Source organism: Lampetra planeri, chromosome 5, assembly GCF_965212315.1.
Source record: "Lampetra planeri chromosome 5, kcLamPlan1.2.h2, whole genome shotgun sequence".
NCBI classification, from domain to species: Eukaryota; Metazoa; Chordata; class Hyperoartia; order Petromyzontiformes; family Petromyzontidae; genus Lampetra; species Lampetra planeri.
The window spans coordinates 8482291-8509317 of NC_136111.1; the positions used below are offsets into that span (position 1 = coordinate 8482291).

General features: G+C 50.1%; 1 protein-coding gene across 2 annotated transcripts; it reads right to left on the reverse strand.

Moving 5' to 3' along the window:
* Positions 1-14340: 14340 nt before the first annotated feature.
* On the reverse strand, positions 14341-20407 carry LOC144718789 (uncharacterized). 2 transcript variants are annotated; one of them, XM_078594328.1, is made up of 4 exons: positions 20251-20407; positions 17845-18357; positions 16932-17150; positions 14341-16440 (listed from the first exon to the last, which is right to left on the reverse strand). In XM_078594328.1, exons 2-4 carry the CDS (start codon positions 18329-18331, stop codon positions 16082-16084), a joined length of 1065 nt encoding a protein of 354 aa, XP_078450454.1. In that variant the 5' UTR covers positions 18332-18357; positions 20251-20407; the 3' UTR covers positions 14341-16081. The 2 variants fall into 2 exon arrangements, with proteins under 2 accessions (XP_078450454.1, XP_078450455.1); XM_078594329.1 differs by having other exon boundaries at positions 20205-20359.
* Between the last annotated feature and the right edge of the window lie 6620 nt (positions 20408-27027).

Genomic DNA, 27027 nt, shown 5'->3' on the forward strand with positions numbered 1-27027 from the left:
AAACTCGTGAGCGAATGTGACTGTTTAATGCGGAGGGGCAAGTTTGTTCCAGCGAAGGGGGTTGGCGAGAAGAGAAAAAGAACGAAAGCGTGGATGGAGCACACGGAGGAGGAGGAGGAACAGAGAGAGAGAGACGGCAAAGATTGAGAAGGCAGATGGCGAGAGAAGGCGACTTAGAAAGATACAAGAGTGGCAAGACATGGGGGGGGGGCACACAGCGCTTTCTTTACGTCAAGGTATATTTTATTTCCCCTCCACCCACCAATGTGCGTGTTGTGCTCTCACTGCCGCCTTCTAATGTTGTGGAAGACATTTCAATTCGTAACTCTCGCAGAAAGCAGTGCACCACTCCGTGCAAGACGAAGAGCTTCTTGGATGGTGACATCACAGAACTTGATGCCACCTTCTCACCCCCGACCCTTGGGGGCCGTCCATAAATGACGTCACGCACCTGGGGGGGGGGGGGGTCAGACATTTGTGACGATGTGTGACGAGGGGGGGGGTTGAGAAATGTGACGTCACATCAAAATGCGCAACTTTAAATAAATATAGACAACACGTTCTACTTAATTAAATATACTTTTTAATAAATGTTCTCTCCTACAACATCAGAGTGCAGCGCCACATTAAATACGCACCTCAGTGACAATACTTTAAAGCGATTTGAAGCATGTTTTATTTTTTTTGGAGGGGGGGGCAGAGCTTTGTGACGTAATTTTTGAGGGGGGGTCTGATTTTTTGTGACGCCGTGTGACGAGGGGGGGGGGGGGGTCAAAAATCGTCTAAAATCGCGTGACGTCATTTATGGACGGCCCCTTACTCGAGGTGGCCATCGCTTGACAGTCAAAAGAGAAGTCGATTAACTCCTCTACTTACGAACGTTCGGCTTACGAACTTTCAGAGATACGAACAAACCGGTCAGCATGTCCAGTTGCCTGTTCGGACCGAGAGTCGTAAGTGAAATCGCCTGCGTAATAGATGGCGGTGGTGACATCTACATCTGCAGAACGTGAAGAACCGGTGGCATCTACATCTACAGGACATCATACACCTTTTTTAAGCCATTCTCCGTGTTTCGTGTACATTCTGTACAACATGTGAGGAATTGACAGGAGTAACGTTGGACTTACGAACAAATCGACTAATGAACAGACCTCTGAAACCTAACTCGTTCGTAAATAGAGGAGTCCCTGTGGTTTAATCAATCGGACTCTTAGGTTTTTTCGGTAAAGTCACGTAGGTAAAAAATAAAATAAAAAATAAATAATAGAAATAATATTATTATTTCTATTATTATATATGAATCCTTGCAGTCACGAAAGCTTCAAATCTAGAATGAATCAATCGGAGTTGGAATATCCTGAATTACGTGAAAATCAACATTTTCAGTGCGGTTACATTTGCGTGCAGACATTGGTGACCGCGCTGAGACCATCATATCGTCATCTCAATCCGGATTAATCGCGATTGAACGGCTGAAACCCGGATTAGAACCCAGGGCTCTCATCGATGTTGGTTGGCTCAGTGTCTTGCGAAAGCAGGAATCTGATTACTGCAACCAAAGTGGCTCTTGCGTGGGTCTTCTTGGGTTCTCACTCGGTGATGCAAATTAACTTTGAACTTGTCTCTGACGCCGCTCCGGTATTGAGAAAGCGCTGGACCTCGGTCTATGTTTAGACAGCGGTCGTCCTGGATCTGCCTTCCAATTTGTGTGCGTGACAATTACGCCAGCGAAAGGAAAGTCGAACTTATTCAAAGTCAAACTGTCCACTTTACGTCATCGAATGCAAATATCTCTCAAGGTCAAAGGTCAAAAGCTGCTTATCTCCGGCGTTAAGTCTCAAATTGCAAATGCTAAATGACTCCGGCAGAGGGTGCGGGGCGCAGTGTGTTAAGTATGTTACGCAAGGCGACCCAAGTAATTGTGAAATCTTGTGCCACATTTGGCCATTATTGGCTCAACAGGTTCCAACCACATGCCGACGCTGGTCCATCGTTGCATGTTAACTGGATCCAATGCTTTATCGACCCAGGTTGGGAGGATGATGATAGGTCGATTCGACCCCTGGCCAAGATTTGAACTTTAATCGAATGACCGCAGTGACACGCGGCTGTTGTGTGACTTTGTTGTTGTTGGTAGCGATACGTCAATTAATCGATTAATCTCGTGAATAAATCTCGTGCAGGTTATAGGCAAGTCATGATTCACATCCAACATCAATGGCAAGTGCTGTCCGCTCCTGCCCTGGACCTCCCCAAATCTGATTGTCGTCTGATGAAGCTGGTTGTAATTACTGCAAAACGTCGTACTCAGATTGTAAATGTTGTGGCTTTGCTCTCCAACACATCGGTGCGCTGTACCAGTGACGAATTGGCCACGTTCTGTTTACGTGACAACCCTTACTAGTTGGCTGTGTCGGGTGGTGGCGGGTTTTAACGACACATTTATATATTTACGCGATCTAACCCCCAAAAAAACCCTCTATTATGGATGATATTGGTCGCGAAAGCCTCCGTGTTAAACTTTATTTAAAGAAGACGAACAAGAGAAACCCGCCGGAAACTTCTCCCCGTCCACGAGGACGGTCTGTAAGGCTACAATAGAGAGGCATCTCTGTCTTTCCTTCATGAGGTGGATGTACCGCACGCGATGTCAAACATTGCTCGCATTCCTGGAGACAATGCCCAGCCTTTGTAGGCAAACTCAAGACATCGTCGTAACCGTAGGAGGCCCCGTTTCACCCGCCCACGTGGCACACGAAGCTGACGATGAACACCTCCGCCTCCCCATTGTTTTGCCGTGCATGGCAAACTTCGCTCTTCATTGTCTCGCGAAGTGCTATTTAATGGAGGGTGTGTGGGTGTTCGGGTGGGGGGGGTGGCACCTCTGTAAGGGGAACGTTTGTCGGCGATAAATAGGCATCGCGAGAATGAATGCGCCTTTCAGGCGAGACTTCACACGCGTTCAGCGGCCACGAGGAAGTCGTCGTTGCATTGTTCTACGACGAAGCTCGGCCGACAACACGACCACAAGGAGGCACGAGGTCATCGGCGCGACACTTACCCTTTCCATTGGGGGGGAAGCGCGTGCAGGTGGATACGCAGGTGCCAGGTGGGAGCCGTTGCGAGGAACGACAGCTTTCTTTTGAGGGAAGGGACAATGCCACGTGACGTTCGTTCCGTTGGCTCGAACCCACAAAGCGAACTGGTCTCTGTGCGTAACGTCGACGCCACAACGCGTGACCTTTATCAAATGAGGATGTGCGTTAATTCAAATGTTGTCAGAATGTTACTTAAACTAAAACGAAACTATTTTTTTTTATTTCACCAGCTAAGACCCGCTGAGCTAGATAACTATTTTTCAGAAGCGACCTGGTCACAAATGATAGCTCAACGTAAGTGTATTATTATATGGAAATGTATAGCAGACAAATACTCTAAACGCGTGTTGATTCTAAATGTGGGGGGGGAAACCGGAGAACCCGGAGAAAAATCCACGCAACCACGGGGAGAACACGCACGCTTCAAATATACAGCAAGCATCAGGGTCGAGATCTAAAATGCCTTAATATGTAGAGGACCACAGAACATGGGGCAGGCGGGGTGGGGGGAGAAATTAACGCCAGCGAATCGCCTGGCTGTCTTCCCACTTGTCTGTGGTTGCTCTTCGAGAGTGAGCGTTACAATTTGAAATTATTATTAAACGGACTGTAATCCGGTCTCCCTCGTGGAACTCAGCTCCCCCTTGAAAGTGAGACCTGCAGTCCCCATGAAGGAACGATGACCGGTGGTCGAGACTAATGACGGAGTCGCAGCCAAAGGAGGGGAACTCGTCTGAGAGAGAGAGATTCGATTCCGATAGAATTTATTTCAGCAGCAAGGGCCCAATAAGCGTTTCGGCTCTAGGCTATGAGCATACTGCGAGCACATCCACTTGCAAGAGATGGAGCGATGGAATCACCGCTCGCGTGGAGGAGGAGCTAAGACGGATGGTCGAATTTGCGGGAATCATGAGAGACGTGGTAACGGCTTGCAGAGGCCTTCATCCAACAGTGGATCGATCATGAGAGTGGCGATGGTTATGAGAGTGGAGGCTGGTGGCTCAAATGTCTGTTGGGGCGGTGTCGTTCAGTGATGGAGGAAGGAGACTCTGTGACCTGTGACCTCGCCTGGCTCTCTCGTCGAGAGCGCATCCACCGTGGAAACGGAGCGATGAAATCAGCTCAAACGTGAAAGAGCCGGGTGCGTCGTGGCATTGAAAGGCCTGTGATGCGGTTGCCTTCATCGAGCAGTGGATATATCGTGGTTGATGAAAGCGAAAAGTGGCCGAGTGACTCCCTTTATCACAACAATAAGCCACCACGCATGTAATTAACACCGCCTTATAACATACAAGATAGCATGCAAGTGTAGGCTAACGTTTCGGGCAATCGTCCTTCTTCGGAATCTGTACTTAGTTGCCATCGGTTGAGGACAGGAGTTAGGAAGTGAGTTCCTTGTAAATCAGTGGTTCTCTGGGGGTGCGTGACGCTCTTTCTGGGGGTGCGAGACGTGGCCAGATTATTTTTTTATCGAAACACAAATTAAGCTTGGGCACGTAAGTACAACGACTTTTAGTAGTAGGGTTTTACCCTTTCAACTGGTACAAAAACTGACACCTTTATACAAGGTGTCATCTGGTCCAACACCAATGGAGACTAGGCTCTAAGAAAAGCTGTCTCGGGTGTGGACAAATCAACTTCAAGGACAGGGCATATCATTATCATCATCAGAGTTGTTTCTTTTTGTTTGGATTTTGATTGCTTGTGTTGTGGTTATTGCAAACATGATGCCTTGTATAAAGGTGTCAGTTTTTGTACCAGTTGAAAGGGTAAAAACCTATTACTATATTTTGCCACTGGTAAAGGAGGTCTCATAGTACAACGACTTTGTTTCATCAATCCTATGTATTTATTAACATTATACGTTTTTTTACGATTGAGAACCAAACGGGTGCAAGGTTGCGGTACAGATGAAGAACAACTGATCTAGTTCAATATTGCTTGATTAAAGTGAGACACAAGCCAAATATATGCAACGTAAACAGCTCTTATCTTGGAGCTCCATGCTTTGGATTGTGTGTCCCGCCCGGCCTGTCCCGCACGGCCTGTCCCGCACACGGAATGCCAAACCCAAGGGAAATGTCATTTTTTTTAAAATACCCCCAGAGTACTAAAATCTCATGTACGTATCAATCGCTACCCTCTACGGTACAAAAAAAACCCTTGCCAGGGCCCTTTCTGAAAAAGTCACGAGACTCAGCTCGGCTATCCTGAGTAAACAATCGTAGTAGCAGAGTAATAAATAAGAATCACCATCATCCTTGCGATTCCTAAAGTTCACCGTTAGTTCCGAAGGCTCAGGAAAAGCAGTGTGAGCCATCGTTGGCATCCCTGGGATTTCCATGTCAACATCCAGGGGGGGGCGGAGGGGGGGTATTATCCCCCCCCTCTCGAGGGGATTCACCGCGCATGTGGGCACAAGTGATGAGAAGAACGGGGCGTTGTTTGTTAAGGCGTGGGGGGATTTACAGGGACGGCACCAACCTTTCTGAGATCATCGCACTGCAATGCTGTGATCTCGGCTTATAAAAGCACAAAGACCCCCCGAATCGATTTGACATAATAAATATTAAAAACACTTTTTTTATTGAGCTCTTTAGCTTTTTCTCAGAAGCGACCTGGCCACAGATGATAGCTCAACGATGTGGCTTATCACATGGAAACGTGCAGCCGCCAAATCCTCTAAACGCGTGATGTTGATTCTCAACGTGGAGGGGAAAACCGGGAGAAAATCCACGCAACCACGGGGGGGAAAGAGGCACGCAAACTCCAAATATACAGGCGTCAGGGTCGGGATCAGGCAAGGGGGTTAACGTCTTGCCACCTTGGCGAAAGTATGCATACCATACTTTCGGGGCGGTGTGCTGTTAGCGAGCGCCAATGGAAACCAACATGGGACACTGAATGAGGAATCGGCTGGCGTGGCCAGAAGACCGGTCGCCTTTGTGTCCCCAAAGCGCCGATGTTGTTTACATTGCGCTCCAGGGACTCACTTCAAGCCGTGCCGACATTGGGAGGCGCAGGACTGCCTCAGATCATCGTCTCTGGCGTTTGGTCGTGAGCGGGAATCAAACCCGGGTCGCCAGGTTCGTTGCGCAGCGCGCTAACTGCTGCACCACCGCACACACTCACACACCCCTCCCCCACCGCACACACTCACACACACACCCCTCCCACACCGCACACACACACCCCTCCCCCACCACACACACACACACACCCCTCCTACACCACACACACACACACCCCTCCCACACCGCACACACACACACACCCCTCCCCCACTGCACACACACACCCCTCCCCCACCGCACACACTCACACACCCCTCCCCCACCGCACACACACACACCCCTCCTACACCACACACACACACACCCCTCCCACTCCGCATACACACACACCCCTCCCCCACCACACACACACACACCCCTCCCCCACCGCACACACTCACACACCCCTCCCCCACCGCACACACATACACACGCCTCCTACACCACACACACACACACCCCTCCCACACCGCACACACACACACCCCTCCCCCACTGCACACACACACACACACACCCCTCCCCCATCGCACACACTCACACACCCCTCCAACACCGCACACACACACACACAAACCCCTCTCACACCGCACACACTCACACCCCCCCCACCACACACATACACACACACACCCCCCACACCGCACACACACATACACACCCCTCTCCCACTGCACACACACACCCACACCCCTCCCCCACCACACACACACACCCCTCCCCCACCACACACACACACCCCTCCCCCACCACACACACACACCCCTCCCCCACCACACACACACACACCCCTCCCACACCGCACACACACCCCTCTCACACCGCACACACACACCCCTCCCCCACCACATACACACACACCCCTCCCACACCACACACACCCCTCCCCCACCACACACACCTCTCCCCCACCGCACACACACACACACCCACACCCCTCCCCCACCACACACACACACCCCTCCCCCACCACACACACACACCCCCTCCCCCACCACATACACACACACCCCTCCCACACCACACACACACGCACACCCCTCCCCCACCACACACACCTCTCCCCCACCGCACACACACACACACCCACACCCCTCCCCCACCACACACACACACCCCTCCCCCACCACATACACACACACCCCTCCCACACCACACACACACACACCCTTCCCCCACACACACACACACACCCCTCCCCCACCACCACACACACACAGGTATCTAGGAGTGACGCGACACTGGAAATCCCCGGCTCAAGCCGCTGCGATGCCGAGTCCAGAAGCCTCGCGGCACGGTGACATGAATGGCATGTAATGTGAGCCCCCCCCTCCCGTGTCTCTCTGTGTCTCCGAGGGTGCCTGTCGGTGTCTCTGTATCTCCCTACTGGACATTTGTGAAAAATACAACTTCATAGCTCATCGGGTTCCGCCAGTATAAATACGGATTGTGATTCTCTCCGTGTCGATGTTCAGTTGCTGTCCCCTCTGAATGCGTTTCTCCCTGTGCGGCTCACGTTCCTTTACTGTCTGCCTGCCTCCGTCTCTCTCTCTCGCCGTGTCTGTGTGTGTGTCTTGGACACGTGTCTCTGTTCCCTCTCGACGTCCCCGTGTCCGCCTCTGCGTCTCCCAGTGCGCGTTTCAGTCTCCTCCACACAGACAACACATTCCTGTTGACGCCACGAATGTCCGCGACCTTAACGAACAAAGAACCCCCCCCCCTGTCTAAGCCACTCCACAGACTGCTTGGGCAAGTGCTGCTAGCGAGCACCTATGAAGGCCGGAACAGAACAAGCAGGGATGGGTAGACGCCCGGCCGCCTTTGTCTCCCAAGTGGCGATGTTTACACACGGCCCCACCAGGTACTAATTTTGAGGCTGAGTCGACCTATGGGAGGCCCAGAACTGTTTCAGAGAATCGTCACTGGTGTTGGCTGTGAGCGCAGCGCGCTTACCGCTGCAATCAAGCTCCCATCCCAAAGACAAAGATCCCCCGTACAGCCTTTAGCACACTGTTAGGGGCAAGTGCTGTCAGCGAGCACCCATGAAGACCGCACAACGCGAGTGGTGATTTGAGAACCCACGCCCGGCCGTCTTTGTTTCCCCAGTGCTTATGTACACGCACTGCACAAATGACTAATTTAAAGCTGAGTCGACCTAGAGGAGGCCCAATACCAGCTCTGATATCCCTCGCCATCACTGTTGGCAGTGGTGTGAAAATCAAACCGAGGATTGCCAGATACGCAGCGCGGTGCGCTAACCACTGCACCACCGCTCCACTCAATACACATAGATGTCCATCATACAGGTTTTTTTGGGGGGTTCCATCGCGTAAATATAAATGTGTCGTAAGGAAGCCTACGTGTTAAACTGACACATGTGACATTCTCAACATACACGCGCACAACGATACATGTATGCACACAGACAGCATATGATCAAATGACAAAGATCCCCCGAATAGCCTTTACAGACTGTTGGGGCAAGTGCTGTTAGCGAGCACCTATGCAAGCGCCAAGCGGCACACGAGAGGGTGGGTGGCCAACACCACGCCCGACCGCCTTTGTCTCCCGAGTGGTGGATGTTTAGACAAGGCGCCAGGTACTCAAATATTTGAGGATGAATCGACCTAGGGGAGGCCCAGGACCGGTTCAGATAATCGTCACTGGGGTTGGTTGTGATCGGGGAATCGAACTCGCGTGGCCGGGTTCATAGCGCAGCGAGTTAACCGCTACACCACCGCTCCCCACACAATGTTCAGAACGGAATGTATTCTCGTACATGAACACGTATTCGGTATTAAAAAATATATATATTTTCGGGTTTAAACTTTGAATTCGCCACACACGGCACAGCCAATTAGTCCACGTGTCGGTATAACAACACTGGAGTGACTTTACTGGAGCTCAGCTATGACTATTCGTGGATTTAAGTAATCGATTACTCTATCGATTAATTATCGGTTTGATTGCCCAACCAAACGGGATAACACGAAAACCATTGGTGGTGGTGTCGGGGGGGGGGGGGGTAAGTCTCACCTCAACCCGTGCTCAAGTGTGCCGCTGGACGGGCGGCTGATAGCTGGAATCGAACCCATTCCCTCCAAGGTCAGTGTCTCCGACTCGGAATTTCATTCCAGTCGTTGCGCGCCCATTCGGCACTACAAATAGAGCAGTTGTTATCCAATTACAGAGACCCCATACACAAATAATTAAGATGAATTGCAGAGGAGATTAAACGTGAAAAACACATACTCTTAGGTTTTTTCGGTAAAGTCACGTAGGTAAAAAATATAATTAAAATTAATAAAAGTAAAATAAAAAATCACGACGTTTCGGAGGCAACACAAGCTTCCGTCTTCAGGTGGAACCGTCACAGCACGATTGCTGTATCAAGTAAAGAGAAATTTCAAGAGACCCGACCATGTATATATACTGGTTGAAACGTCGTGATTTTTTATTTTACTTTTATTAATTTTAATTTTATTTTTTACCTACGTGACTTTACCGAAAAAAACTAAGAGTATGAATCCTTGCAGCCACGAAAGCTTCAAATCTAGAAGTGAAAAACCCAATTGTTGACCTTTCCGACACTTTTCACTGCTCTCGTTGCTTGTTTGTTGTAACTTTCCGACGTCCCTTAACAAAGAGCTCCATGGCTCATGGGATTCCTCCTGGATAAGTAAAGATTCCGATTGTGTTTGAAAGCCTCTCTACGCGTCTCCAACCAATCTAAATGGAACCTTGCTCTGCGTTCTCCAGATTAATAAGGCGCATTCGTGCCACGTATTTTACATCACGAGTTGGAGGCGCGTCCTTTTAAATTCGGCAGGTGTGTGCGTGTGTTATCACAATGGATTAACTTTACTGATACCGGGCACACGTTTGGGCTGGGTATTACTTTTCGACGGTTATTATAATCCGGAAACACGGTAAATTTTCTATTTTTTGGAGACAACTGACATTTTCTCCCAAGCGCTGTGACTTAATTTCTCTCTAGGTGGCTGTGTGTTTATGGTCAGTGTGTGTTTAACCTTTTCAACGGGGGTTTCACGGTAAATCCCCCAGCATACCAATCGCAAGTTTGCATCGCTACGTCAGTAGAAGCTGAAAAAAAATGGAAAGGTGTTGAAAAAAACATGTTGAAACATGCCTGCAATTGCAGCGCCCTGAGCAAGGCGTTGCGAATCAGGGGGGCAGGCAATCAGCGGCGGCGACTTGCGGCTCGAAATTTAGTGGAGGCGTCGCAGTCAAGCCGAGTGCGTTGCTGGCCCATGCACGTGCAAATTGTATTCCTGAAATCCGGAGCTTCATTTCAGCCGGAACGGTCCACGAACGCCGTTCTCGGGACTATTTTTTGCCACGACACGTTTGTCTCGCGGTGTTTTGTCCTGAATGATCGATATTCATCGATTAAAAAGCCAGGCTGCTGTGCGAGGGGCGGTGATGTCCCGCGCGGCTGAGCTCTGAGTCACACATTGTGGTCCACATTCCTGCGCGATGCAGTGACGAGACATATTGGGGTCCGGAATGTCCTCCAGGGTCGCCAACTACCCCACCCCGACCTCCACCCACCCCGACCTCCACCCACCCCGACCTCCACCCACCCCGACCTCCACCCACCCCGACCTCCACCCACTGCTCATGCGGTGCCGGCACCGCCCCACCAAACTTTTTAGACACCATAAAATACTGCAGGTTGCTTCGCCCCCCCCTCCCTCCTCATCGGGAGGGGCCCCTAGAAGCTTCGCACGCTCCTGTGCCCTTGCTCCGGTGACTCGCACATCACGATCACACGCATCCGTACCCCGGCACCCACCTCCGGCTAGCACGGTCGGCTACGTACGGTGCGAAAGAAGTTCAACAAACATACATGCCGTAGATGCACCGTCGAGAATGTGCCGCCGCATGTCTCGTGTCACCGTCTCGCTCGTCGAGGGTTCGACTCTGCCTCGATTGGAGAGCGCCACGGAGGCCACCGCTGTCCACTTCCACGTGATGAGCCACTTCGTCGAGCTGTCATTTGTGGGCAGGTCGCTTGTGAAAAAAAGCCATATTGGGGCCGTCCATAAATGACGTCACGCACCTAGGGGGGGGGGTCAGACATTTGTGACGATGTGTGACGATGGGGGGGGGGGGGGGTGAGAAATGTGACGTCGCATCAAAAGGCGCAAATTTTAATAAATATAGGCAACACGTTCTACTTAATTAAATACTTTTTAATAAATGTTTTCTCCTACAACATCAGAGTGCAACGCCACATTAAATACGCACTACAATGACATAGTTTAAAGCGATTTGAAGCAGGTTTTATATATTTGGGGGGGGGGGGGTGGCAGAGCTTTGTGACGTCATATTTGAGGGGGGGGGGCTGACTTTTTGTGACGCCGTATAACGAAGGGGGGGGGGGAGTAAAAAATCGTCCAAAATCGCGTGACGTCATTTATGGACGACCCCATAGCTCAGTGGGCCCTAGCTGGTAAGATAAAAAATACAATTGTGATTAGTATTATCGCTTTCGTACGGTCTCGTTTGTACCGCCTCGTATGTAATGGCAAAGGCCGTGTTGCCGTCTTGTCTGCACTCTCTCGTGTTGTCTCTACTGTTTGTGCTGTCCAGTCTCGCGACTGTCTCCTTTGTACTTGCGTCACGTCTTGTGTTTCCTCTCTCATCCATAACGTCTGGCGCAATGACACAATAAACGCGAAGGGGAAAAAAGAATACTGTCCCAGCCTCGCTGGCGTGTGCGGCTTGGGGAGATATTTTGGTCACTTTGTGTGTAATTCGGGTGCAATACCTGTCACGTGCATTGAGCAACTTGTTTTTGTCGGCGCTTGCGAGAGCCTTGCATCATAACCAGCTGCAACAGCGGTGTAATGAGTCAGCGCTATGAACTTGCAATGCACAGGTCACCGATTCCATAAAAAATTTCCGGCGGGGCGGTTGAAACAATGGAAAAGTTTCTCCCCCCCCCTCCCCCATGTCACCGCCCTCCCGACGCCTATTATCTGAACCGGTCCTGGGCCTCCTCTAGGTCGCCTCGGTCTCAAATGGTGCAGTGATGTAAACAGCAGCACTGAGGAGATAAAATCGACCAGGCGTGGTGTTAGCCACCCACCCCCTCGTGTGCCGTTCTGCCCTTCATGATGTCCTCGCACTGACAGCGCTTGTGTAATGGCAGGGTGCCACCTGCCGGCCTGGAAGGGTAATCACGGATATGGGCAAGGTTATGTAACAACTAATCAGAAGGGGGCGTGTCTGGGTTAAAGGTCAAAGGTGGGGTTAGTCGGGAAGCTCCGGGAACCTGCTCGAAGGTTCTGGAAGGGGGCGTGGCCAGAGGCGGGGCCTGGCTACGCCGAGAGGTCTAGAAGTGGGATGGAACCAGAGGTTCAGGGTTGTTGCTGCGGGGTCGCGGGTCCTGGCTGCGCCACTGCTCGCCGTCATCTCTCTCCGACTTCCGGCCACGTGGAAGATCCTCTGCACGGCTCCCAGCGCCGTCATCGTCACACCAGTCAGCCAGCTGTGTGGTTGGATGTAGGCGATGGGACTATGTCGAGAGGTCGGCTGTGCGTGGCTAGAGACGTGTATATATGTATCGGCCTGCGTTGTGCCCAGTGTGAGAATAAATAAGAAGCTCTCTAACACGACGCGTCTCGGAAGTCGCTCATTACACGTGCGTGTATCAAGGCCGTAGCCATGGAGTCAACATTGGGGGGGACCACATTTTCCAGTGGGTCTGGGGGCCCCCCCCGCCCCAGAAAAAAAAATCTAAATTTGAAAACGAATTTCCTGCCATTTTCTGCCTAAAATATAAAAAAAATAATTCACCAACACATAGGATTGACTTTTATTTTTTTATTTTTTACAATAATGTCTAATAGTGTATTGTATTACATTGCTCTGTTTTTCCTTTTTTACCTTTTCTTGTTTCATTGTATGTAATAACAGAGATTGGGGATTAATAAAGTACAACCATAACCACAATTATATAAACAAATCTATTTTATAGCAATAGTTTGGGGGGAGGGGACATTTTGAGCATATTTGAATATTAGGGGGGGGGGTGTTTCCCCCCCCCCAATGTATATTATAATTACGGTCTTGGTGTGTATGTAGAACTTCCTTCGCACAGTACGTAACCAACCGTGCTAATCGGTGGTGCGGGGCGGGGGGACCAAAAGACTAAACACAAACAGCAGATTGAAAGGATTTTAAAGCGCATCGCTCCAGTGGGTTCCTTATAGTATTTGCTCCAGCACGCTGTTAAGGCTGTGGGGGGGGGGGGCTACTGGGGGGTGTGGGGGGCTGTTCTTTTAAGCCGCAGGGGTGGGGAACCTTTTTTCTGCCAAGGGCCATTTGGATATTTATAACATCATTCGCGGGCCATACAAAATTATCAACTTAAAAATGTGCCTGTTATATTTGATCAAACATTTGATTAACTCACCCCTTAATGGTATTGATGATGTTGCTGCTACTCGCAACTTCTTTTTCCAGGCTTGCTCCTAGATGTATTGAATTTCGAGTCCCGCCAGCGGTTGCCTTGGCAGGGCCACACTAAATGATTTCGCGGGCCTTATACGGCCCGCGGGCCGGACGTCCCCCACCCCTGGGTTTAAGGGCACGGGAAGGGTGCGGGGCTGCTTGCGTCACCTTAGGAATGCGGATTCGGTCGTGCGCGTCAAGAGGTCACGTGCGGGGGAATCACCGAGCGCGTGCTCACGCGCGCGCACCACGTGCTGCTCACGCGCGCGCACCACGTGAGGACAGCCACGCGTCTCACCCACCTGGCAATCTTCCCATCGGCATCAGGGCCACTGATTTATCAGGGTGTACTTTCGCGGACCAACACAACTCTACGGACACCGCCTCCTCTCTCTCTCTCTGGTAGAGTTGGGGGGATGGGGGGGGGGCTTCAGGACGACCGCAATTCCTTTCAGGACAATATAATTACTGTGGAGGCATTATGTTGAGTTTGGTCAGGGCAGCACAGCGATAAGGGATGATAACCGATGAACGCAGATGGAGCGATAAGATCAGAGCTCACGGGCAGAAAAATCTAGGCGGCTTTTTGGCATCGCAGCCATGATTGAAGGGAGGTCTTCAGACATCAATGGATAGATCATAGCTGATGACGTATTTGTGAAATTCGATTCGCTCTAAATTTGGTGAGGAATTTTGAACGTGTATCCGTTTTGTGCAACTTTTATTTATATGTTTCAACAGTCAACACATAACCATCCGTGACAATTACAAAAATACATATTTTACATTCCAAAAAAAGTATTGCATGCACACGTCATATGACGCGTGTGCACACGCAGCTCTTGTACAGGGCACCGTGATGTAAAGTTTAAAAATACTCTTACTATAAAAACACTGTGGCGTCAACAAAAATGTGGAGGGACTGCATTAACCAGTCCCCCAGTATTTGACATTAGCGGTACATTACGCTCTGCTCCAGAAATGTTTCTCTAAAAATCTTAGCAACGCAATTTTGTCGTTATTTTTGTTCACATCAACACTCTTCTGGGAACCGTTTTGACAAACCGTATCCTAATTGATCCTTATTGGTCCTTATTTTGTCCATATTTTTTTGTATAAAGCTCTCATTGGATTGATTATAAGTACATAGGGTGCAATAAACATAGTGATGGAATAATAAAAAAAGGAATTACCCTTTCTGCCAATATGACGGGAGGTGTTAAGAGGTTCAAACACCAAATGGACACCGATTACAAGGCATCCAGTCTGCGTTAACCACACATACTTGCGGTAAACCGTTCAAACAAATATACTTCGGTAATGTATGCATTGCCCTTGAAACTGATTGGCCTATACAACAACATGGATTATTATAATAGGTGTATCACACGCTCGAGTTGCAATGCCTTCTGCTAGTAATTCCTAACTCCAAGCCAGCACAGTAACATTCTGGAAAACATCGAGAGCCCTGGTAGTAGGAGAGACTTGTGAATACTGCTGACATATTTCCATTCTCTCTTCACGTGAATCACATCCTTGTCATCGACGAAGCTTCTTCAAATCGGGGATTTTTGTAACATTTTAGATGGCACGGTGGTCGCTGTTCGTAACTACACCGCACTCTTCTGCACCTTATAGCAGGGCAAATGGTCTGAAATGTTCAGCGATTAAGGTTTCAGTCGTGAGGAGGTGTTTGTTAATAATGTCGGTTTATTAAAGTTATTCACTGTTATGTTGTCCCCAAAACAGTTTGTGGCATGCGGTAACCTTAATGTGTGTCCTCTGTTACAAGCTATGCCTCAATTTACGGAATGTAATTAAATGAATCATACCTTATCGTCACCACTCGTCGTGAAATTATTAAGCCCTCTCCAGTTGATTCAATTCATGCGATGAGTGTTCTATATTGGATAATTTAGAGGGCTTCAATCGACGGCCTTGAAAAACTCCGGCTACAGCTTATAAAGCTGTCATCTCTTTCCCAAAATTGTTTTTGTGCAGTTTGCCCTACTGGCGTCATGTCATGGGATGAAGTGTCCATTCCCAGCTCGTCGGAGAACAGAGCATCATCCTGTGTTAGAGAACGGCCCACAGAAGCACGTTATGCGGAACTACCGTCAGGAGCCACAGCTTCACTACACGCATGGCGATCAAACCACTTTTTTTTTTATTCTGAGAGACCCAGAATTATTCAACAAATCAACTTTAAGATGGCAATGTTTGTGCAGTCATTGGAAACTGGGCCAGGACCGTCAACTCACTGAACTGAAGAACCCAATTTTATCATGGTTGGGCAGCTGACAACATGGATTTAACTGCAACATCTCTTTGGTTGCTATATCAATGTTTCTGAGCCCTGAGCCCCTTTCAGTGGAAGACCTGCTCAAACTTGTTTTTTGACTACATGACCATTTAAAAGGCCCTTCCCATCTTGTTCGACCACGTTCAGTCCGCCGTTTTTCTTCGTAACGATGAACCGTGTATTCTCACCGACCCTCCTTGCGATGTTCTTCTTGCGCAAACCCGGAGCAGCAGCTTCTTCACGTGTTTCTCCATCCTGCTCCCCTGCTTCGTCTTCTTCCCGCCTTGCTTCCTGCGCCCGTGTCGCTGCTTGCCCACATTATCTACGGCACTGAGCAGAAGCTTCCGGATGTAGGCGTTCACCTCTGGCTTGTGGCGGGCCAGGCACGGCGGAACCAGGTGACGAACACTGTCCACGAATTGTAGGGTCGCGGCGTTGCATGGGCCCTCCGGCTGGGGCGGCAGATTAAGCGACGACGATGGAGGCTCGGCACCATCGTCCCCTGCGGAAGGAAGAGGGATGTAAAGTGTGTTGTTCCGCCGTCAACTGTTGTTCTGGATAACTCTTAACAGGATGGACTTTCTTTTTTTACTTTACTTATTTTGCACCGCACGTAGCCAGCTGTGCTAATTGGAGGTGTGGGGTCGTGTCAATTTGCAGCCAGGCAATCGAGTCGGTCTGGGTTGGCAACTCAAAAAATATTTCCATACCTGGCAAGACCGTGTCAGAATACCTCTCGCTATACTACCGGTCGGTCATGTGCCATCCCGTGGAATTTAGCGTCTCATTCAAATGGCGAACGTTTCTATCGTTTCCTACTTCTGCAATGGGAGAATGAACTGGCAACCTCTTCATCATTGCATCAGACCAGATTGTGAACGCACGTCCAACCCGGAGCACTCTCCGACTAGGGCATTGATCTACGGTTGCCGCTCAAATCATACGTCCGTACGAAAAGCGTGAGCGAGAGAGCAGTCGTCACGAGCAGCTCACCTGCCGGCCTCGTGTCCCCATGCTCGCGACTCCGCGCGGACGCCCGTCGCTGGCGGCAGGACCAGCAGAGCGCGTCGTGCGTGGAGGCCCCGGGCAACAGCTCCGTGGAGCCCAGACTGGAGCAGTCGGTGTGCGGGCGGCACGTGGCATCCGCCGATGCCTCGGGGGAGAAGAATCCCCGAGGACACGGGGCGCAGTGCGTGTCTTCGTGCGGGGATCCTGCGGAACACGGAGATGCGTGACGAGAAGAGTGTGAGACGGGGGGCACGGGCAGACAGAGAGAGAAAGATGTAGAGATGCGTAGAGAGAGAGAGAGAGAGATGAGCGAATAGGTATAGATTGGAGCTCGGAGATAGCTAGGCGATAGGAAAGTGGAGCTAAGATGCCCTGACTTGACGAGCACTGGTGGTGGGGCATAGTAAATACATGTACGAATAAATGATCATCAAACGAATGCATGTAGGAACCAATTTCTGAGTGGGGTAGAAAGCTCGTGCTGTGCATGAGGAAGCTCCATCCCGATGGGCACTGGTGATTGGAGCAAACAGAACAAATGAAATCATGCGCAAATTATTTAACCTCTGCACGAATGAATGGGTAATTAGCACTCGTGCCTTTAGCGAGGACATCTTACCCGTGCATGCACGAGCCGTTTGATATGCAGAACGAGTTACTACAATGAATGAAGAATGCATGAATGGGCGTTTGTGCCTTTTGTTTCCCCTTGTCCATCGCAGGGATTTGGTGACGGGGGGCGGTCACGCGGAAAGAATTGTCATCGATTCAATTAATTAAATGAGATACAATAATTGAGCAGCGACTTGGTACGAGTGAATCGATCGCAGAATGAATCGCAACAAACACACGTGGCGCGCGCGCGCGTGCGTGCGGTGTAGCCACCCCCCGTGCTTGCCTTTGGTGACGACGCCGTGCCCCGCCGCGCAGCTGCTGTGCCGCACGCAGAACTCGTTGAGCAGGAAGGTGCCCGGCTCGCACTCGCACACGCGGTCGTGCGTGGGGCTGCATTCCTTCGCGAGCCGCTGCCCTTCCTTGCACGGCGGGCCGCAGTAGCGACACCGGTCCAGGGAGTTGGAGAACTGCGTGTAGTGGCGCGGCGGGCACGGCGTGCAACGTGTCTCCACGTCGTCCGCGTCCTCCAGGAGGAGCTGCTGCTGCTGCCCCTGCTGCTCCTGCTGCTCCTCGCTGGCCTTCGTGGAGCACGGCAGCGAGACGTGGTGGCCCGGGGGACACAGCCCGCACGGCTGGGATGGAGAAGGCATCTTCGCGCCGTCTGCCGACACCGTCGGCGCCGCTAACGCCCCCGTCATCACCACCAGCGTTATCGTCATCGTCGTCGACATTGCTATCGCCATGACGGTGGTCATCGTCATCATCACCATTGTCGCTGGCGTAGCCCTGATGCGATCTGCGAAGTGGGGGGGGGGGAGGAGTGCACGTCTGTGTTTAAGCGCAGGTGAGGGATGTCGTGCGTAGCGTTACATCGTTGGTGCGTCGTCACGCGACCGTGAGAGGTGGCCATGGATTGGGGAGGTCTTCATTTCCGCGGAGGATCGAGCGTGGCTGATGACAACGATGATTATGTTGAGATCAGGGAGTATCGCCGAACATTCGATCGGCACCGGTGTGATCACCACAATTGTTCGGCAGGCGCAACGAAACGAAGGGAAAACTACCGAGTTCAAACGCGAGTTCACAGACAATGGGGATTAACAATGAAACAAATGATCCATTCTTCTGGAATCTACTCGACACAATCGGATCGTGGTGGGGGGGGGGGGATGAGGACGGGGGTGTTGGGACATCGGGGGAGGGGAGAGGGGGGATACGATACGGGGAATGTTGGGTGGAGTGCGAAGTTGCATGCTGAGTGGATAATGGCACCACCACAGTGCCACATCCTGCCGCACAGACACATCAGCAGGGAACTCGAGCCAAGCCCAGGGGCAGTGTAACAATCTACTTAGGCGTTCCTCGGCGAACCGCTAAAATCTCACGTTCCAATCATGGGTCCCACTCTTGATCAATTGAACGATTATTTCTACATTTGAAGCTTTCGTGACTGCAAGGATTCATACTCTTAGTTTTTTCGGTAAAGTCACGTAGGTAAAAAAAATGAAATAAAAATTAATAAAACATAAATAATAATAATAATAAAACGATTATTGTTGATTTCTCAAGAAGTGCTACTCGTTTTATCGAACACCCCCCCCCCCGCCCCCCCCCCCCCCCCAGTGGGGGGTGGTGTGAAGGCCGAGTCGTCCCGACTTGGTTTTAATCGATTTCTGTGCACGCCAAAAAGGCGGCAGACGCCACTCATGTGAACCGCGGCAGGGGAGGTCGAACTCGGGCCGCCGCCGTCTGCGGCCACGCACTGCGCGCGCTGCAGCCGCACGCTCGATGTGCCCCAAGACAAAGATCACCCAAACCCGTTTCGCTCGTGACGGGACTGTTGGGGCAAGCGCTGTGAGCGAGCAGCACCTACGGAAGGCCGGCACGACACGACGAAGGGGGTGGGGGGGGGGGTGGCGACACCACGTCCGGCCGCCTTTGTCTCTCCCGGTGGTGACGTTTGCACGCCGCACCAGCTACTGATTTGAGGCCGAGTCGACTGAGGGGAGGCCCAGGCACACACACAGTCGCACACCCTCGCAATGAAATAATCTAAATGATCCCACACAAAACGAAGATTTCCCCGTGGAGCTTTACATACGTGTAAGGGGGGGGGAGGTGCAAGTGCTGTTAGCGAACACCTGCATACCTTCACGTACCGTACGCATACGTACATGCATGTACGCATACGTACATGCATGCTCACACACTCGTGCTCAATCCTCGCGTACACACGAAGACACGCGCGCATACACACACACAAACTCTCGTATACTGTAGACACAAAACAAATACACGCGCACAATGAGATCACTCACACAAAGACAAAGATTCCCCCCCCCGTATAGTCTCTACAGACTATTGGGGCAAGTGCTGCTAGCGAGCACCTATGAAGGCCGGAAAGGTGCACGAGGAGGGGGTGGGTGGCCAGCACCACGACCGCCCGACCACCTTTGTTTACACACCACACGAGGAGCTCATTTGAGGCTTAATCGACCCAGGGGACGGCCAGGAACGGTTCAAACAATCGTCACTGGTTGCGTGTTGGCCGTGAGCGAATATCGAACTCGGGCCGGCCGGGTTCGTAGCGTTAGCGAACCTGAACAGATCCCCACTCCCCTCCCATGGCGCACGACTACGCACCGAACCTCACGTCCACTGCTCCATCCTCGCCGCGTTCGTCTCTTACCGGCGCGAAGGCGGTGCCGGCCCCGGTCAACTTTGAAGTGTCACCCTTGGCTGTGCCGCTCGCTTCTCGCCAGCAGCAGCGAAGTAGCCGGCTCCTTTATACGTGTGTGATCAACCCCCGCGCCGACCGCCGTAAAAGCAGCCCCAAAGGGCGTGGGCGGCAGTGACGCGCGCGCGTTTTTGTGTTTGTGTGTGGGGGGGGGTGGGGGGCGTCTGTGTGTCAAACACGTGGCTCCTGCCATGGATCAATCTTGATTTCAAGCTGTCGTGACTGCAGGAATCTATACTCTTTGGTTCTTTCGGTAAAGTCACGTAGGTAGAATTTTTTTTAAATAGGTCACCAGTGATCTATTTCTTTTTCTACCTACGTGATCACTGGTGATCTATTATTGTTTCTACCTACGTGACTTTACCGAAAGAACCAAAGAGTATGTCTGTATGTGGATGTATGGAGAACTTCTTTTCGCGACCCACAGACGCTTCAAAGATTTGGACACGGCCCCCCAACCCCATTAACCAGGGCCGGATTGAGGTTCTTGTAGGCCCTGGGCACTTCTGTTTCGTTAACCTTCTAGAGTTGGTACTACTGCCCATGTTACACACTATACCGCTGCTCTTACTCCGCTTGTTTCACGCATACTTCGTCCAGCCGCTGGACAGATGTCGTTAATGATACCTTCATTATTTCGTCTGTGCCTTAATTCGATGGGAGCGCGCTGTGCGCCGTAGATAAGCCGAATGGATTTGAAATTATTGGGGGGGGAACCCAAAGTAAGCCGAAAAAAACTAAAAATTTCGACTATTTTTTTACTATGATTATCATCGGATGGCGCGGCTTTAAAAGGATGCCGTTCGTTTTCATCGATAACATTGTAGATGTTCTGACAGGACGACCTCATCGCGAGCGCCATAATTCTTTACTTTTATTCAAGCTTAAATATTTGTTTGACTGGCATTCAAGAAGATATTTTGGTTACATTTTTTTTATCATACAAACAAATAAAAATAAACATGGTCACATTGGTTTTCGTAGGATCATGCTCCCTGGATAAAAGCTGTCCGGATATGAAACTGCCTTCCTGAACACATTGTCGGAAAAATCAGCGATTCTGGTCTTCGGACATTCTAACGCCGGGCACGTGGACATGTCCTAACGTGACCACACGCCTTGTAGGGACTGAGTCTTTGAGTTGCAGTAAGCCCATGATTATGCCGATTAGATGTACTAATGATGTCTGATATGGCTATTGTTCACAATTGCACCCAATAAGAACAATGTACAGTGTGGAGAACTTATTTTTCGCACCACAACAAAGGCTTCAAAGCTTTGAACACGTCCCTTATCAGCGAGCTATTCCCGGCCACGGCAAACAGCAGTGGGCGACTAACATTTCAACTTCAGAATCTTTATTCAGACTGGAGGAATCCGATGAGCTCCGAAGCGCTTTTTCACAGACGTCCAGTAGGGCGCGGGTCAGCAAGTTACAACGACAAACAAACGATTTAAGCGCAAAAAATATCTATTATTCTAACGCAAGTCACGAAACTTAATCTAAAATATATAAGTGCAAATTGCCCCCTGCGGCTCCGATAGGTAGACTTAAAAGGAGCACTGTACCTGGTGCGTTGTGTCAATATCGCCATTAGCGAGGCAAACACCAGCCAGGCCATTCCTGGTTTTCCTCTTCCTCCTGCAGTCGTCCTAGGGCTGCGAAGTGCTGCAGATCCTCGCCGCAGACTCTTCCTCCAGAAATCCGGGGACGATCCTGGGCAGTCGTTCCCCACGAGTCGGTGTCGGCGTTGTGCTTCTGTCCCTGACACCGATTTGTACGCTCACCTTTGTTTAGCGAACGCCTCGACTGAGGTGGGAGAATATTAAACTCGTCGCCTCGAAGCTCGCGTGAGAGGACGTGAATGCTGGCGCGTCTGTCTGTCTTCCCGACTGGTTTCGGATGATCTGCCGCAGGCAACTTTGACGGTGCTTTTCCAAGGGTCTTGAGTTGTCTCTTCCTGTTATACTGACCGCACCTCAGCTCGGTGCGGTGTGGTGGGGGGTCACTGCTTGATAAACCTGCATCGTCTTGGTTTCGGGATATGATGTTGCGTTTCTTCTAACACCAATTTCTTCAGGCGACCGCAGGCTGCACTTGCAGATTCGAGGTGATTGGTGGATTTCTTCATTCTGTGAAAGGTTGCTTCCAAGGTACGAGCAATGTTCACCGTTCGTTCTCTAGTCTCACCATGAATCTGAATTGCCGACCCGGGGAACTGCTGAAGGATTACTTCTTGATGGAGGTAGTTAATCTTATGAGTGTTAAGCATCCGTCCCAATGGTTCATATTCCTCGGTAAATATGTCAAAAGGACTGCCCGCACATGTACAACCCCTTGTTTTTGCTCGTGATTTTGAGACGAAGCTTCCTGGGGCTACGCGTGACATCTCTGAGTATGGGAGACATATGACTCATTGGCAAGTGATCAGGTTGAGTCTGGTCACGCGGTGTTACGACGTAGATGTCGTGCATTTTTTGGTGACGTTGCCGCGTTGGGAATGGCGCACAAGCAAGTTTTCTAACATCAACACGAACGTCATGTGCTATGAAGAAGGGCCATTACCCGGACCGTCTATTAACGCAGTGTCATTTACCAAGGAGTGCTGCTCTGCGTGTGTACACAAGGAATTATAAAAACATTACCTGGAGTACAACATTCAGGGAACCCACGCGTTTGGACTCTTTCGGTTAACTCCGTGGTCTGGTCGTGCTCTCTCGTGCGTCTCATTTCACTTTTAGTTAACAATGAAATTAAATAAATGATTCAATCACCTCTGAAAAATATTTTCAACCTTCCACATCCAGTGAACCTTAACCGTCCACCTCTGCTTCACAGTGATGGTGATTCGCCTGATACTTGTACACGAGTGATTCGTTATGTGTTGGTAAAAGCGACGTATTAAATTGTAAATACTTAGTTATTTGTTATTCAGTTGTTCGGCGTTAAATAAATCCCATCGCGGGAAATTATGCGTAAATAATAAAAAGTATATTTAATTACGTAGAGCATGTAAATAATTGAATACATAGTTGCAGGGGGCGCTAACCACTGTGCCACTGCTCGACCCTGTGTGGTTAGTTGCACGCCAAAACGAATTCCTTGCTATTTGCATATTCAGGATGTAGAAGCCCCAAAATATGTATATAAATAACATAGAATTAAGCAATGACTCTAGTCCTTCACCCTGTTCTTAAGCCCTCTCGTTATCAGACTAAAGCCATGGGGTGTGCCCTTAAAGCAGCCGAGTTTGAATGAAGCCGACTTTGCCGGCAATTGTGCATTGTACACCACGTGGTGGCGTGTTCATATTATTTATACTGGTAGGAACCTCCTGGTTACACCAGCCCACAGGGGATTATTGTGTCCGTCCGTCGTGCAGGGAGGGGCTGTGTGGGGAGGGAGGGGAGGGTGGGGAGGGGCTGGGTGGGGAGGGTGGGGCTGGGTGGGGGGTGGGAGGGGTGGGGCTGGGTGGGGAGGGGCTGGTCACCCGGTGGTGCCCTTATAAAACTCAACGTTTAACCTACTCACGCCGGCTTGTGCCCGCCCTCACAGTCGGGCATATTTGCGGAATACACCACGCCGGCGTTGACCCTGGTCATTGACCGAGCAACCCAACGTTCCTACCGGCTCCTTCCGCAGGAATGTGTTATTGTTGCGTCGCGGTGGCAAGATGTTATTTCAATCGCCTGGTACGCAATCCCGGACCCAAACGATTCCTGTATATTTTGAGTTTTCGTGTCTCTCCGTGTAGTCGCGTGGATTTTTCTCCGGGTCCTCTCGTTCTGCCCTCTACATTTAGAAACATGAATGTACATTATTTGGTTGCTATTATCAAGTGTGATCGGCTTTACCTGGTGCATAATAAAAGAAACAAGGACGCTTTGACAAAACAACACCCTATTATTTCTTTTCAAAAAAGGGTAAATACTAAATTTGTCAAATTTAAGCAAGCAATCATTTCTCATTCCTGTGTTTGGGTGGCCGTAGTGGCGCATTTGCCTCGTTAAACTTCTGGCCACGGCTAACATCAGTGACGAGTGATATCTGAACCGTTCCTGATCCTGCTCTGCCTACCCCTTTCACCAACCCACGCTGACCGGCGTGGTGAAGTACATTCAAGGAACCCGCATGTCACATGGCATAGGGGGGATTTTATATATATTAGTGGATTGACAAAGTGCTACAAATTAATTATTTGTAATTTCTGTTTTGAGAAATAAAACAAAAACAACATTTCTGAGTTTAAAAAAAATACTTTTGATCATAATCGTTGCTGCTACTCTACTCCCATTGTTACTGTTCCCGTGAACTTCACCAATTCATTCCTCCTCCCATGCTCAGGACAGTTTCGTCTCATCCGTACTGTCACAACCACAAGCGTACAATCCAGGTGAAAACAACACTTACCAAGATTTGAAGCTTTCGTGACTGCAAGGATTAATATTCTTAGGTTTTTTCGGTAAAGTCACGTAGGTAAAACATAAACATTAATAAAAGTAAAATAAAATAAAAATCACGACGTTTCGGAGGCAACACAAGCTTCCGTCTTCAGGTGGAACCGTCACAGCCACGACAGCTGTATCAAGTAAATGAGAGATTACAAGAGCTACCACTCCGTATATATAATGGTTGGAGAGGGGGAAGGGCCAAGTACGGCACACTTTTTATTAAACCTAAGAATATGAACACTTACCCACTCAAACATGCACTCACCCACTCAGACATCCACCCACCCAATCACCCACCCACTCACCACACCACAGGTCACAACCATTTATATTTGTACTTCCTACCTCATGTCCTAAGCTATGAAAACCTTGCTTAATTCAAGAAAGATATCAACTCTGATCGATTACACCTAGAATCGTGCTGTTGTATTGCTGGCCGCTTGGCGTCTGGACACTAGGGCCTGCAGTGCTCAGCAACCGTGATGGATAGACAACAACAACCGCCGTTCACCACAAAGTGGCAGTGACATCACCACGGCCCTTGTGCCATGCTCGGTGCACTTTGATGCCACGTGAAGTGTCGAAGGGCCGCTGGCAGGAGGTCACGGAACAGATCCAGGTGCCAGGGGTTGACTAAGATGACTGGCAGATACACCAACTATTGGTCCCTACTGTGCCTAACTCTGTGTTTTATCCGCCCGGCGCTCCGCTCGTTGTTGTTGACGGTCGCTTCTCTGCTGTCCGTTGTTGCTGGAGGGCGACTGCCTCCAACTCCCCGGCAGCATCCTTCACGAACCTCCTACACAGCGGCCGATCTTGACACAGCTGGTACCGGTCATCGGAAAGTCCAATCAACTCCACATCCTTCTGTACCACATCAGTCCATCGCTTCTCTAGCCCGTGCCCGGATAATATGGATGGATACACGCTAATTGACTCAGCCCACGTGGCGCCTGAACGGGATGCATTGGTGGTGCGGTAATCACGAATAAAGATACATCTGTAAGACCCACATCACCTCGTTAACAATACAAGTGTTAACCGTTTCCCGCAAACGAGTGTTGATTTTGCTTGTGTAGTGTTGTTCAACACGGTAGCACACACTCTGGACTGGGAGGTAACACTTTTATTTAACAACTTCCCCAGCGGATAACACTGAACGTAACTCGGGTTCTATAATAGGTGATGTGGCTCACTACGTGAGTAGCAAGTTAACTCGAGATGAAGACCCGTAGATGAAGAGACGCGGGACCCAGGCTTGATTCCACAGAAGAGTCAAGAACATTCTCGGGACTGCCCCTTGATGCTCCTGGGCGTGGCCTCACTCCGCTTTGGGTCACGCCCCCTTCGAGACCTTTCCCGAAGGATCTCGACCGAGCATCACATGCCCCACTCAGGCGACCACGTTCCCCCATGCCCTCTCTTTCTCAGGCCATCACCATGACGATGCCCCCTTGGGCTGGCTGACATGCCGCACTTACTCTGGTGCTAGAGAGAGGCTCCAGACGCACTCCTGTAACAGTAGCTAGCGCGAACACCCTAGTGACAACATTTACGTCACTACACTTGTATGTGTTCACTCTTGCCCATAGAAGGTTAAGGAATGCTTCCTGTTATGAATTCAGCGATGATGAGTGGTGAGCCACTTTTTAGAATGTAACAAAATACATAAGCAGATAAATGTCGCCTTTCCATATCCATCTGTCCACATTTTTTTTTATTTCTTACACCACCCAGCACGGTCCACTAAGAGTGCATAATTTCATCAGCATTGTTTTAAAACAAGCAAACTTTGTGCCGGTTTCGACACACAGTGTCTCATCAGTCGAATCAAACTTGCTTGAATCAATGCTGGTGAGCTGCCGATCTTACAGGAAAGATATGAGTTCTCAGATCGACACAAATTTTTACTGTAAGACTGTTGATTGGACACTAAGTGTCGAAACCGGTCAGAATTTGCTTGTCTCGAACAATGCTGCTGAAATTATGCACACCCAGAAGGCTGTATGGCTGATTATGCGGAGAGACGGGTATGTGAAAGAGATACTGTGGAGGATACAATTTTAATGCTGTTATTTATATTCTCCAAAACGACTCTTAATTATATATATCTGTATCGATTTCCCCTCCCCGTGAATCGATGAATTGTCACGGTTTCGGCCTCGCGAGTCGTGAGCTATCTGGCCAAACTCCTCGTCGAGTCGCCTTAAGGTGTCATTAGGACACTGCCGCTGAGGCCACCACATCTCGCCATTGCTTGCTTTCTTTATTCTGCCA

Coding starts and splice junctions, on each gene's coding strand:
- LOC144718789 (XM_078594328.1), bottom strand. CDS start 18,331: ATGGTGATGATGACGATGACCACCGTCATGGCGATAGCAATGTCGACG. Junction 17,151..17,844: donor GCACGGCGTCGTCACCAAAG/GCAAGCACGGGG, acceptor CGTGTTCCGCAG/GATCCCCGCACGAAGACACG. Junction 16,441..16,931: donor TGGGGACACGAGGCCGGCAG/GTGAGCTGCTCG, acceptor TTCCTTCCGCAG/GGGACGATGGTGCCGAGCCT.